This window comes from Astatotilapia calliptera, chromosome 13 (genome assembly GCF_900246225.1).
Source record: "Astatotilapia calliptera chromosome 13, fAstCal1.2, whole genome shotgun sequence".
Taxonomy (NCBI): Eukaryota; Metazoa; Chordata; class Actinopteri; order Cichliformes; family Cichlidae; genus Astatotilapia; species Astatotilapia calliptera.
In genome coordinates, this window is record NC_039314.1 from 4,615,949 (window position 1) to 4,630,092 (window position 14,144).

A 14,144-nucleotide genomic window follows, 5' to 3' on the forward strand; every position below is an offset into this window, starting at 1 on the left:
CGAGGGAGGTCAACAGTGATCACTGACTGTTTTAGGAGCTTTTTGAGATCAAATAGAAGAAAATACAAAACATTAAACATGTTAACAACACAAAAGCCATATTAAACGCAGACTACTTTAGGCCCGGAAGTAGGATTCGTCGTGTCATCACTGAACAACCGGATTCAGTTCACCTCACTGGTTGCTAACTTGGCAACTTTGTATCTAAATTTAGTTACTTTTTATACTCCTTCTTTAAACTAAAAAGGCAGAGGGAAATAAATCTGTAGACAGTATCTGTCTCCGAGCTGTGCACACTGGGTGACAGAGTAATAGAAGAAAGAAAGGTGCTTTCTGTGAAGAGGGTCATATTACATCACGGATAAGCAGTTGTTCCTATGATACCTTTTTCAAATTTTCTTGCACTAGCTGCATAGTAGGATGGTGCTGTGTGTTACAGTTACACTGTGGAAAACAACAGTTAGAGATTGAAATACAACCAAACGTTAGCGCGACCGTGTGCAACGAACATGCGAACTCGCTGCTTTTGAAATGGTTGCTTCAAAGACGAATCAGCGACCACTAGCAGTGAGCTCGCCGTCTTCAAGGCGACAGCAATAACATGGACTCAGTCAAGTTACATACAATCCTTTTGTGATAATACAGAATTAGCAGTGATAAATCGATGTTACTGACTATGTATATAGAAATTCACATTAACTAATTTGATTTTCAGAGTCCAGACAGATCCTTGCAGATCTAGTAGTTGCTGCTGGACGGAAATTTAACTGAAAGATGACAGACGTTCAGCTTGAGTCCCTTATTCCAGCGGTCCCCAAACCCTATTTCAAAGAAATATTTACGCGTCACCATAGCGACCAGAGACCATTAAGGGGCAGAGAGGAGGGCGTTACTCTCAATGTTGTTGGCACATTATAGGAGGACGTGTTACAAAATAACACAAATTTTTTGGACATCAAACTGGTCCGTGGTGCAAAAAAGGATGGGGACCGCTGACTGAAGTGTAAGTGTAAGTTAATAATGCCCCATCGTCCTCCACTCACCTTCCTCAATAGTGAAACCAGATCCTTGGGCCAGGTTGGGCTGTACTGGACACTGACGGTACTGAAGAGCTGAATCAGCGATTCCACCGAGTTACTGGCGTGGATGTCATACGGCCTCTAGCAGAGAGACAAGGTGACAAAAGGAGGAAAAGCAGCAAGTTGAGGAAGAGAAAGACGAGCGAATGAATGGAGGCGAGCTCGTTCTTGCAGCCCGATAACATAAAAACTGCAATTTCAATGTCTCACCCATCCGCGCAGCACTTCGAAGACCGTCACCCCTAGTGACCACCAGTCTACTTCAAAGGCGTAGCCCGTCCCTCCACTCACAAAAGACTGGAAGATCTCTGGGGCTGAAAGCACAGCAGAGAGACACTGAAGAAAAAGCTTGTATAATGACAGCCTGTGCATGGAGCATTCCTTTGCAAAAATGTCATAAGAAAAGCACATTTTTCCTCGGCAATCGCATTATACAATAGTGGAACATTTGCCTCCCATTTTCACAAATCAACAGGATGTTTAATTTCTTTGATATCATTCACACACGCCTGTTTAGTGATAATGAGAGCGTAAAAATGTATTCAGAAATTGAAGGAACAGCGTCTGGCACCTTCTAGCAAATAGTTCTAGGAGCTTTAACTAACCGAGACAGTTAAATGGTACAACTGAGCATTTAAAATTACAAAGAAAAGAATAACTTAATTACGCTAGGCCCCCTTTTCTTGTAGCTTTCTTTTTCATGCACAGTATAAATGTTTAGTTACCCATGTAGGGCTTGGTTCCAGCTAAGGCCGTGGCTCGCTCTCCGTCTTTTATTATTGTTGCTATGTTGAAGTCCGTCAGGTGAGCGTGACCTGAGGAAACACGAAAATCCATCAACATTTTCTAAATAAACATCTGCGCTCACATCAAAAGGAAACATTTTCACATGTGACAAGAGAAGGAAACAAATGAGGACACAACGTTCCCTTTCAGTAAGCTGGAATGTGATATGCAAGGACAAAGTGTCCTCATTATTTTGTGCGTCAGTCCGATGTCCCCGACTCCTCTGACCTTCTTGGGGTCGTTTCTGGGGTGTCGTACTCGTCGCAGTGGATTGGGAACGTCACTGCCGTCTCTAAGGGTTATTTATTGTACAATTTCTGTTTTCCCCTGATGATCAAGCACTTTTCAGAATCCCTCCGTCAGCTTAAGCTGATAGAAGGATTTTGAGAAACACAAATGCACGACAGACATATTTATTGTATAGCTAGGAGGAGAAGTACAAAACACAGACGCACACACACAGGGAGGTACAGACAGCATTAGAATCACATGCAGTCGAAAAAAGAAACACAGCTTAAAGTCATCCAATGTGATAAGATAGTTAGGCTTTAAAGCTGCTGAATCCACTCCATCAATACGACACAGTCCTAACATTGCAGCTTTTAAATGACATGGAAATAGGAGGACCTGAGGAAACTGAATGTGTGCATATAGCAGGAATACATATAGTATAATCAGAATAAAACTCATTAAGAGCCATATGACAAAATATAACAGGTATCTGACAATAAATAAATAAATAAATAAACAATGCACAAAGAATACTGTGATATGCCCTTCAGACAGGTCTGTGGTCTAAATGTGCTCTTATACAACTACGATACATACTGAAGGCCTAAAAGTCCTGTTTTGTTTTACATCCTGTCTTATAAACAGAGCAAACTGTTCACACCCTTACCTTGTTCATCCAATAGGATATTGTCTGGCTTGACATCTCTAAAAAAGACAAAGAATACGTACACATTAAAACATGTTGATGCAAATATCAGTAGAGGATATTACTTGCATTTTAATAGCACATCACTGAGTTTCTGCTGTGTACAGGTAAACTGACCTACAGCTTTCTAAACCCCTATGGATAACATCACATAGACCTTCGGAGCATGTGGGTTATCGATGCCGCCTTTAAGCGTCTCCATTTGGATTTCTGTGGAAATGAAATGGAACCACTAGAGATTGGAAACATCTCCGCATGTGGCTCTGGGGCTGCAGATTTGAGACCTCTGATCTAAGCTATCCAATGGCACCGAAGCTTCAATTTAAACAGCCTCTTATTTATTCCTGGCTGATACAAAGATGCTGATGTGATCATAGTTGCAATCATCAAGCAAGTCTGAAGTTATCTAATGATTCTGTGAGCAGTTCAGGAAGTTTGAAAGATTTCCTACTATAAATGTTGGAAGGAATTAATCAGGGATAAATTAGCTGGAAAAACTCCATGATATAAGCTTGGCATGCGTCTCTTGCACAACTTGAGAATTTGAAAACAGCCTCACTCATACATCTCTCTTAAAAAAGAGAGTCTATTTCATTGTGGCCCTGGTGGTAGCTATTCTAGTCTAAAAAGACCTGTAATCATGCCAGCTCCAGTCATGTGCTGGATTTTATACAGCCTGAAATCAGAACTGAGAGGACACCCAGTAGACCCAGCTCCCCTTTAGACCATTTTACTATAAGTAAGGTAATTATGGACTCCTCCCCCTCCGAATATGGCCGAAAACATTTGCCAACCCTGGCGTCATTAACAAAAACAAAAACTGCAGTGTTCATGCTAGAGTTGTTAAAATGTGCGTTTCAAAATGTGCTTTATAAGTTGTTGTTATTAGTAAAAGTGTTCGTGAGTTTAAGCATTTGCTAACTGTCTAATCTGCTCCCATAACAGCACCTCCCATCATCATAGTTTGTGGTCAAGTGGGAAAGACCAGGATTGGACGTGTACAGTATGTGTAGATGCTAAAGCGTGTGGGAGGTGTTTTGAAGGCTGATGCATGTGTGAATTACATGTTTGAACAACATGATTTGGACATCTGTGTCAACAAGCAGAAAATTCCTTCATTCCCTGCATTTCGGAGCGCGTGAGAGCACACTCATAACTGATCCCCGGGAGAGGTTTGTCCAGAGGGACTAACAGGTCTGTCTGCACATGCTTATTACACTGAGCACCCAAGCCCTGGACATATCCAGGAGCGCGCACACACACACACACACACACACACACACACACACACACACACACACACACACACACACACACACACACACACACACACACACACCTTGACATTTTCCAGCCCTTCAAACACTTCACGGGCAATTAACAGAGCGCGCACAGCTTATTTAATTATGCCGTACATCATGCTGGTGTGGAGAATACATGCGGTCTACAGAGAGCATCTACATACCCCACAGGACACGTGTGTTCACGGTGACTGTGCGACTGACGTGAATATCTGCTAAAACTCGTAGAGGGGAGCGGAGGTGGTGGTGCTGCAGACTGATCCAGCAGAACAAAGCAGGAGGGAAAAGCATGCATGTTCACAGGAGGAATCCCTGCACCAGTGCCAGCTACAGCATCGTGCCACGCTGTTTGAAGTACGGAATTCACTTAATGTATTTTGCAGCAATCACAGAGACATCAGTCTAACATGAAGCTGCATGCCAAGTGATTTCTTATTTTGAACAGGAACAAAGCAATCCAGCGTGAGGTGATCTAACTTGCAGAGTGGATAAAAAAGGAGAGAAGAGAGAGAAGGGATTCTCCAATTCTACTTCCTTTCTTCTCACAGGACTAATTTTACCTCCTTGGGCATGGTGGCAGCTGACTGTTGCTAGGAGACCAGAGACCCCCCCCCCCTCTTTTTTTTTTCTTCAGTTGGTGCAACAAAATAATTGTAGAGTATTCTCCTGTCAAAAACTTCCGGGGTAGAAGAAACCTGTTGTGCTGGAGGAGGGCACTGATACAAAGGCACTAGATTACGGCACACACACTTGAATCAATGGCAGAAAACATGACGTTAAGAAGAGGACGAACAAAACACTAAAGCATTTTTTAGCTGCTATTTATAGCCACTTAAAATGTATGTGATGAAGATGCTTTGCCAACTATACAATGAGGGGAAAAACTCTGGCTTCACTTTCAGAAAACACTTGCCATCTCCGTGAGGCTGCCAGCAGAAGTGTAATGATGCATATCTACTGCAGACAGCCATGTCTGAGAACCTGAAGAGAGCCACAGATACATATCAAAGAAGCCGTACGCATACAGGAAGAGAATAGCACCGTCTCGCTTCACTTCGGCACATGCCCAGAAACTGTTTTCTGAATATTTGCTGAGGAATGACAAAACACAGCTTGAGGGGTTACCTAGTCACTCAGAGCATTGAATATCTACTAGCAACTAAGTGATAGGTGTCAAGCAAATCCTAAACAAGGCTTTACTGCTATAAGGTAACCTGCAGAGACCAGAGAAAGCCGCATCAAACGTCATCTTGTCAGTCTGAAACTTTTGACCCACTAGTTTTGTGTGCATCACAATGTATTAAAAATGAACTTTAGATTGCACGAGCAGGAGTTTTAAGCTCAGGCTCCGGCTTTAGCTGTATTGCACAGACCTGAAGGTGACAAACCTCTTTAGCTCTTAGTGAAAAAAAGCAAATTCAATAGCAAGTCAAACTATTCTTTTCCTTCCATATTCTTTTATGTTATTGTTAATTCTGCTCCTTAAAGGTGTTTTTATTTTTTATCACGATGCCAAATATGATGTATGCTTCAGTGTATCAGTGCATTTCAGCATTCAGACGCCTCACATTAATGCGCTACCTTTACTTTAAACCAAATCTTAGCACTAAAATGTTTATCATCTATGATTTGGGGGAATTGCTTTTTGTCCCCAAAAGGGAGGCAGGTCTGTACAGTGTGACTATATACACAGATTTATGTCCCCACAACATAAATAACACACACACACAAACATGCATATGGACACACACAGTTGCTGGAAGAAGACATGCAGCCCACATAAGGTTTTGAATAAGGTTCAAACAGTTTTTCAGCCATCTGTGGCTCTAAATCTGCAGCCTGCAGGGATGCATCTCTTTCACTGACTGGACTGCACGCACGCTTACAGCTGCGCTCAGCATATCTGGACAAAGAGCTGTGTTTACTGAGTCCACTGTGGATGAAGGATGGGGACAATTACAGAGAAACCCATATGACCCATCCTTAGGTGTGCAAAGTAAATAAAAACAGCGACTTCAGCGCCTTAAAAAAGGTTATAATCTGAGCTCACACCAAGAATCATGAGAAACTGAATATAAAATATATATTTGCTTGTGTATGGCTCATTTATGCTTGTTGTGTAGAATGTAAACTATGGTGTTTCACAAAAAAATAACAGAAAATGGCAACTTTAAAATGAGAGAAAAGACAGAGACTGCATCTGTGATATCAGCTGTCCATTTCTTTGGTTTTGGAGACCAGACATCACAGTCGCAGAGTAACTCTCACTGAAAATAAGAAATCACACCATACTCCTGTTGCAGGGACACATAAAGCGGGCCTGGTTTAAAGCACAACCAGCTTTACTGCCCTTCTGGACACTAATGCTGAACATAACTTACAAAAAAAGCACTCCACAGAATTTTAAACTAGCCATCAAAACTATAATATAACTATATCTGACAACAGAACTGGACTTTTGAAAGCTTTCAAACTGAGGCACTGACTGAGTAGCTCTCACAGTAAAAGCTAGCTTGGACCACGGCTTTAAATCTAAATCTAAGTATATAAATGTACGCCATTCACTTTGTTTTAAGCCTTTCAGTCTAACGTGAAGGGTCTGGGTGGAAAATAAGGGGTTCAAAGCTCCGTATGACTCCACTTTATATCTCAGTCATAAAAGTAACGACTGAAATTTTAAATTTGATTTCTTTAACAAATGGGGGGCCAGGGTAATACAGCATAAAGTGGTTTTGAGTAACCTTGCTGCTACTGTTTGCACCAACTGTAAATGGGCGGCTGCTGTATCAATATGTTATATGTTATTAAATTTTAATTTCTCTTACAGGCCTCTGATAAAGTCAAAGCTGCACTAGGCTAAAACATAAAACAAAGTATTGCAGAATTTGAAGATGGACATCCTGCAGCTCTTCACTGCTCCAGGCCTCTTATAACTTCAGGGGGATTTTTAACACATTCTTTTACATTAAAATGATCTTCTTTTATTGCAATACTAAATTCTACTTTGTGCATTGAATATTTCTCTCTTTGTATTGCTTAAAAACTCTCCTGATCTAGTCTGAAAAGAGCTGTGATGGTCAAAGGCTGCTTAATGGATTAGATTTTCTGAAGCCTGAAAACAGACCAGGGGATGTAGAGGAGTCTGGTTTCCCCTCAGACCACTTAAACTGCAACATGCTGAAAGCAATAATAGATTTTGTTTTTTGTTGGACCACAAAACCCTGTTTCCAATCTGTGCTAAAGGGCAACATATATTCTCGGCCATACTGTGGCCATGAATATATAAATACATCAGATCTTGTGCAAAGGTGCTTTTTGTTGTAAGGTAAAGACACGACAATAATACAGAGAAAACTCCAACAATCAGACGACCCCCTATGAGTAATTACTTGGTGACAGTGGGAAAGAAAAACTCCCTTTTAACAGGAAGAGCCCTCCCTGAACCAGGGACAGGGAATACGATTCAAAACCGTAAGATCCAAGTGGAAGGAGATGAGGAAGATAAATGTTGGGTCAAAAATATCCATCCTCAAACAAATGAGTCACATTTAAAACCTGGAGATCAACATATAATGCAAAGAAAGGGGCTGTGACTTTTTATGTTTAACCTTTCAGAGCAGAAAACAACACTCACTGGTGTTTAAGAGCGATGTGAGGCTCGACTCCTCACATTCAAAAATAACTGGAAATACTGCTGCAACGTGCAGAAGCACAACACAATGAAACAAAACCTCTTGAATACTGAAAGTTACAGACACAACCTTGAGCTGATCTTCGGTGTTTTTTTCCCCACACAGGGGAAATTCTAGTTCGCTGTATCCAGTTAAGCTACGTGTTCTCGCTGGCTGGCCCTGCAGCATCTAATGTATTTGGAAAGCATTGCAAACGCGTCTTATGGGTGTATTTGGGAGTTTAATGCGTCTGTCTCTCTCGGGTAAACACGCTGTGAATCAAAACCCAGAAGGCATGACATCCAATGTCACGCTGGAAATGAAATGTTTTTATTTTCTTCAAGGCAAAAACTGGAGTGTCTGGGACACTGGTCAATTTATTCTTCTTTCAGTTCAGAGGACAAAAAAAGTCGCATACAATAGTAAACAGCAGTATATAAAATATAGTCATAAGCATTTTTACAATGTCATATTTTTGTACCTTTGTACACCACCACAGTGGATTATACATCAAACAATAACGATGTGATTGAAGTGCAGACTTTCTGCTTTTATTCAAGGGTTTTAAAAAAGGCACCAAACTAACTGTTTAGGAATTACAGCTGTTTTTATACACAGTCTCCCGTTTGTTTGTGGTTTCTGCCTGGTGCTGTGCTTTACAGCAGAGAGTGACTTTATATTGTGGGTCACATACAGCCCACTATGACCTAAAACTGGTGGGACCAGTGAAACTCCCCTTTCTGTCAGTGTAAAGTTTAGCTACACATTTATCCCCTGAGACATCTTATTATTCAATTTAATTTAATTCAATTTTATTTATATAGCACAAATGACCCAACAGTAGTCACATTAAATCCCTTTATATTAAAACATATAATATAAAGTAATATAAGAAATCAAAGGCCATTTTTAAGAAATGTTCCTGTAATAATTGAATGAAATCTGTCAGAACGACTCTTTGGGCTCAAATTGTAAGAATTTTAAAGTTATTTATTTTCCACTGTGGGAAGAAATAAATGAAAAAAGCAGAAATAATAGATGGGGAAAAGAGGATTTTTTTCCCCACACTGTCATTTAATTGTTTATCTATTACTTATCTACTTTGGTGTAGCATGAATGGCCATCTTTATCAGTTGGAAAAGCTGTAACACTCATGAAAATACAGTTAAAAACTCTGCCCCACTTCACATTTTCCAAAGCTGTCCAGTGCGAGTCCTCACTGGGCCAATTCTGGCCCCCAGGTCTTATGTTTGACACCTTTGCTCTATAGCAGAGGTGGAGAAGCCCAGGCCTGGTGTCCTGCAGGTTTTAGATCTCACCCTGGATCAACACACCTGAATCAAATGACTAGTTCATCACCAGGCCTCTGAGAACAAGACATGTTGAGGAGGTAGTTTAGCCATTTAAATCAGCTGTGTTGGATCAAGGACACATCTAAAACCTGCAGGACACCGGCCCCTGAGGCCAGGAGTTCCTCACCCCTGCTCTATAGGGTTGGGATCAGGTGACTGACTTGGCCAGTGAATAATATCCAATTTCTTTGCCTCAAGAAACTCTTGGATTGCTTTTGCGGTATGCTTTGGGTCACCATCCATTTACACTGTGAAGCATCGTCCAGCCGTGCTGCTTCTATCAGCAGTCACATTATCAATAAACATTAGTGAGCAGGTTGCACAGGCAGGCATACACGCCAGTGGAACAACACTGACTCCACAGTGTTTGATAGATAATGTGGTATGCGTCAGATCATGATCTGTTCCATAATTCGTCATGGAATAATGAGGAAACAGACCTCATCTGGCTGTGGGACTGATTGAAAGTCAACTTTCCAAAAATATTTTGAGCCTCTGAAAACAGGAGACTTTGAATTCCTGAGCATTTAATTCAATACTTTTGTTCAACCCTCTGAATTAAAGTTGAAGGTCTGCACTTTAATCACATCCCACCTGTTTTAATTAAAATCTACTGCAAAATCACAAAATGTCTAATTTCCTAAATAATTATAGACCCAACTGTGCACACTTAGGCCTTTTTACTTGACTTTGTCTGCTGGACATATTTGCATTTCTCTATGCACATAGATATGTTTGTTATTTCCACCTCCAAAACCTTTACTCCACTGCAATCTTGCAGTTCTATGCAGAAAAAAAAGGGTGCAGCTTTAACTTTGCTTTACGAAACAACCTTCAGAAGGGTTTGAAGGGCAAATTTATGAAAGAGTTTTCCATATAAAAGAACACTTCATGCACTGTTTATAGCCATAGACTTTTCAACAGCTTGAAAGCTGCTGGAGGCCTTGAAATGAAATGAAAAGAAATACCTATGGATGATGTGCTGGCTCTGCAGGTAGTCCAGCGCCAGCGTCATCTCACAGAGGTAGAGTCTAACTGCGTCCTCGCTGAACTGGACGTTCTGCTGCAGGTGGTAGCGGAGGTCTCCTCCCAGCAGGAGGTCCACAACCATGAACATATCCTCCTCGTCCTGGAACGAGTACCTGGGTGCAGTGGGATGAGACGGCCCTCAGTCACAGCCCAGTGTGGGAAAACATATGCTGCGCAAACAACCGCAAAGACTGAGCACACAAGACCGCAAACATGCTCAGTATGCTTTTCATGCAGGACACAGAGTGCGTTACATGTGCAAATATTATCAGACACACGCATGCTGATGAGAAGCACGAAGGGTCGGCGGACGAATCTGCACAGAAGCAAATGCAAACATGCACAAATATGGCACATGCACACCTCACAGCCACAACATAATATCCATGCCAGCTGTCGGACAGAATGCAAAAACAGAGGACGTCACTGTCACATCAAAGCTCGACAATAACTTAGCTCGTCACCTGCTACACATTTTTTGTCAATCAGGCTTACTGGTCATGCACAACAAATTAAAACACAGCCTCTTAGTGATCCAGGTGGGGATTTGTAACAGTCCACTCCACAAATTCAGCTTCAAAACATTAAGCCACACCGGTGAACACAAATGTTTTTGTACAACAGAATCTAATCTCTCATCTGAGAAAAATAAAAGCAGAATAATATCTTAATAGACCCGGAGAGGAGGGACAACACACCAATCCGTGGTGACTCCTTCCATCAAACTTGGCTTAATGTGGTTGCCGCTGAGCCAATTCTTTACTTTCCCATTAAAGTTCTGATGCTGTGGCGATACCATTTCTTTTTATAGCTCACAGGTTCCCTCTGTATCTTTGGGCTTGGCTGTGAACACTCATTGGGGGTGGGGGCATTCTGATTGCTCCTATTCAGGTGCAATTTCCTGCTGCTCCGTGAGAGAGAAAGGGAGTTTGCTGCAGAGGCTGAAATCATTCAATCTTATCCACAGAAGGAAAAACCCATTTGCAGAACTGCTGGCTTTTTCTCTTCTCCTTAAAACACCACACGATTAACTGATGAATCACCCTCGACATTCATGTGATAGGATAAATAAAAAATAAAAAAAAAAGAAGAGGTGCTGCAAAACAGGGCAAAGAAAGTTTCCAATACACTTCCGTGCCACTGCAGCCTGCACTCAATAGGAAACGACAGCAGAGCCACCCTACATCATGCACAGTACACAAAGCTGCCCTGACCTGTTTAAGATTAAACTCCCCAAAACAAACAAAAAAACTAATATTGGCCTCAGCAGATGGCCAGCCCTAGGATGTTGTTTGCTTTTGGCAGGGGTTCCACACTGTCACCTTTTTATCACCTCATTGTCACAGCCCGATTCCTCAAACCCAGTTGACACACGAGCGTCCGCTGAGGTGGCACTCGCTATCTCAGCGTACCACAAAACTTTCAGCTTCCCTCGTCCACCGCTTAAATATCAGGGCTCCTGAGAGAGAGAGCGAGACTGCAGAGGCTTGGACTGCTTGTCATTTCCTTCCCCGCTTTCACTGAGGTGACACGGAGATGTCAGATACAGGCTGACAACTGGAGCATATGAAAAGCTCCAGCACTGACAAGCCTTGTCACCTTTAAGACTCTCACAAAGCACGGGATGGAGAAGAAACACAAACGGTTTTCTCTCTCTTTTTCGTTAAGGGGGCTTTGCTCCAAATAAACACAGTGTGAAATCCACAAATTCGGCAGTTCTGACACTTTAAATAAAAGCTTCTCCTGCTGTGAAATATGATCTGAGCTACCCTGGAAAGGAAAGTGAGGTGTATTAGTTGAAGAGCACTTGTCTGAAGAGAGTATTTGAAGACATCCATCCTTCCAATTTCCTTTCTGGCACTTGCTCCGGTCTTGGTCGCAGTGGTGGCAGCTTAAGGGGTGAGGACGCGCCAGCCAAAGTGCCGATAGTGTTTGTGACTTTGCAAAAGGAAAATCCAAACAGGCGCGCCAGCTTCACAGAGCGATCGCCCTGCTGTAGAGAAGAGAGGAAACTATGCAGGGCTTGAATATTTCGCCTGCTTCATTCAACTACTTCTATTTATTTTTATGCGTCAAAACCGAGACTGCGTTAAAGGACAGAGAGTTTTGAAGTCGACTTGGGCGCCTTGAGCTAATATTTTTGCACAAGATGCAGTTATTTGATCGAATGTTCACACAAAAAACAAATTTAGATTTGGGAACCTTTAACTCTTTCATATTTGTCTTGGAGACATTCACTGTAATATAGCTACGGTCAACATAATGTTTAACCACTAATCTCATTTTATGTGCTTCTGCTGCACTTGAGATGAGGATAATTTATTGAGCGCCGCTCTCCTAATGAGCACAGAGGAATTGCTGCACAAACCCTCGAGTATGAATGAATGCCTAGCAGTTATTTGGGAGAAGAGTCTAGGGAGAGCCGTGACTGTCCAAAACCACGAGGAAGGACATGCTGGAAATGGCCGGGACAGGACTAGGTTGCCACGATTGCGGGGACTAAGAGAAGAAGGTTAGCCGGCTGGAAGGAGTACAAGGAACAGGCTGAAATAATCAGGCCACAATGACAAATGAGCCCGGGGAGGCAGGGAGGAGAGAGGGAAATAGAGAGACAGTGGAATGAGTTTTGAGGAAAAAGCTAGAGTGAGGCAAGAGCTTGTGATTCTGTTGGCTCTAACCGCTCTACAAAGTTTCGATGGCCTACATAAAGTTGATGATAGAGATGGCTCAAACTGGCCGTGTGGTTCAGTCACAAGACTTTTGCATGGTCCTTTGAGGATTCCAATGGTGTGAGTGAGCACTGCCTCCAACAACTCACCTTAAGACAAAACACCTCCACTGGCCTGCTTTCACAAGGTACACTTTAAATCCTATGCCCTAAAAAAAAAGTTCTTCTTTAAGAGTAGTGTGTGTAGGGCACTTTGAACAAAAGTCCCAAGTCCTTTAGTGCTGGCAAGTCTAGGACGAAATAACCTTACCGACCGCAGTAAATGCTCATCATCCAGTTTTCTTTGGGCCACATTTGGCCTTGACTTATAACTTTGAGTCAGGTTGAGTCTGGCTGCCTCAACTGAACCAAATGTCAACCTTATATGAGCCAGATGTCAGATGTGTTGTGGCATTTTGGTCAGATCTGGCCCACAGATGACTTGTCGTTACCTACATCTAGTCCAGCTTATCACTTACAGTCAGATATAATTATTATACTTGTAGAAATCTATATTCAACCCGACCACATTACGGCAAGACCACAAAACACTCGGCAGAACTGAGGCATAAGTGCCAAAAGTAGCCCAGAATAGGCCCAGATGTGTCTGAGTCTGCATATTGCCTGGAAGCATGCTTTATTAAATATGGCTCAGCCGCACCAATGTGACCACTTTCAATACAAAGTGATTGCAGAGGACACCTGTGGGGAGGCAGCCTGCCTTCCAACAACCATGACCCCACTCAAACCGACTGTAGTCACACAGACTGGCGAAGGATTGCAGACACACTGGAATCAATCTGAGTCAGTCTATGCTGATAAGAACTTGTCTGTTAAGCGTCTCTTTGCAATAGGGGATTCAACTCAATTTGCTTGTATTCTGATTATATTCCTATATAAAAGCAGGGTTGCTGAGCACCCATGCAATTTTGCAGTTAATCTTATTGCTGTTTTCTTACTGTCTTGATGCGCCGAAGTCGCTTTGAAGAAAGAAACTGACTGCAAGTGGCTGCGAGCCTAGTCCCCATCTTCAAAGCAACCATTTCAAAGACAACAAGACTGTAAGCACGCGGTTGCAGCAGTCTCCGACCACTGCTGTTTCTCATGTTACTGTAGCATTAGAGAAAAGATCTCGCAGTTCGTCTTTTATGATGATGATTTAAAGACTAAAGCCCCTCATAGGGCTTGTTATAACTGCTGACTGGAGGTGTAGAGGCTAATTTGTTCCATGGCCTCCCGAGGCCTTGTTCCATCCAGGTCTGCAATCAATATTCCTAATGGA

General features: G+C 42.2%; 1 protein-coding gene across 3 annotated transcripts in view; it reads right to left on the reverse strand.

Moving 5' to 3' along the window:
- Positions 1 to 14,144, reverse strand: part of stk32c (serine/threonine kinase 32C) — a 107,822-nt gene that overhangs the window by 17,445 nt on the left and 76,233 nt on the right. For 2 of the 3 annotated variants that reach the window (XM_026190058.1, XM_026190060.1), the window contains 5 exons: positions 10,095 to 10,268; positions 2,764 to 2,801; positions 1,805 to 1,894; positions 1,290 to 1,393; positions 1,044 to 1,160 (listed from right to left, as the gene is read on the reverse strand). In XM_026190058.1, the coding sequence (XP_026045843.1) occupies positions 1,044 to 1,160; positions 1,290 to 1,393; positions 1,805 to 1,894; positions 2,764 to 2,801; positions 10,095 to 10,268 (523 nt within the window). Of the gene's footprint in view, positions 1 to 1,043; positions 1,161 to 1,289; positions 1,394 to 1,804; positions 1,895 to 2,763; positions 2,802 to 10,094; positions 10,269 to 10,853; positions 12,417 to 14,144 lie in introns of those variants that run through there. The other variant, XM_026190059.1, reaches the window with a different exon arrangement.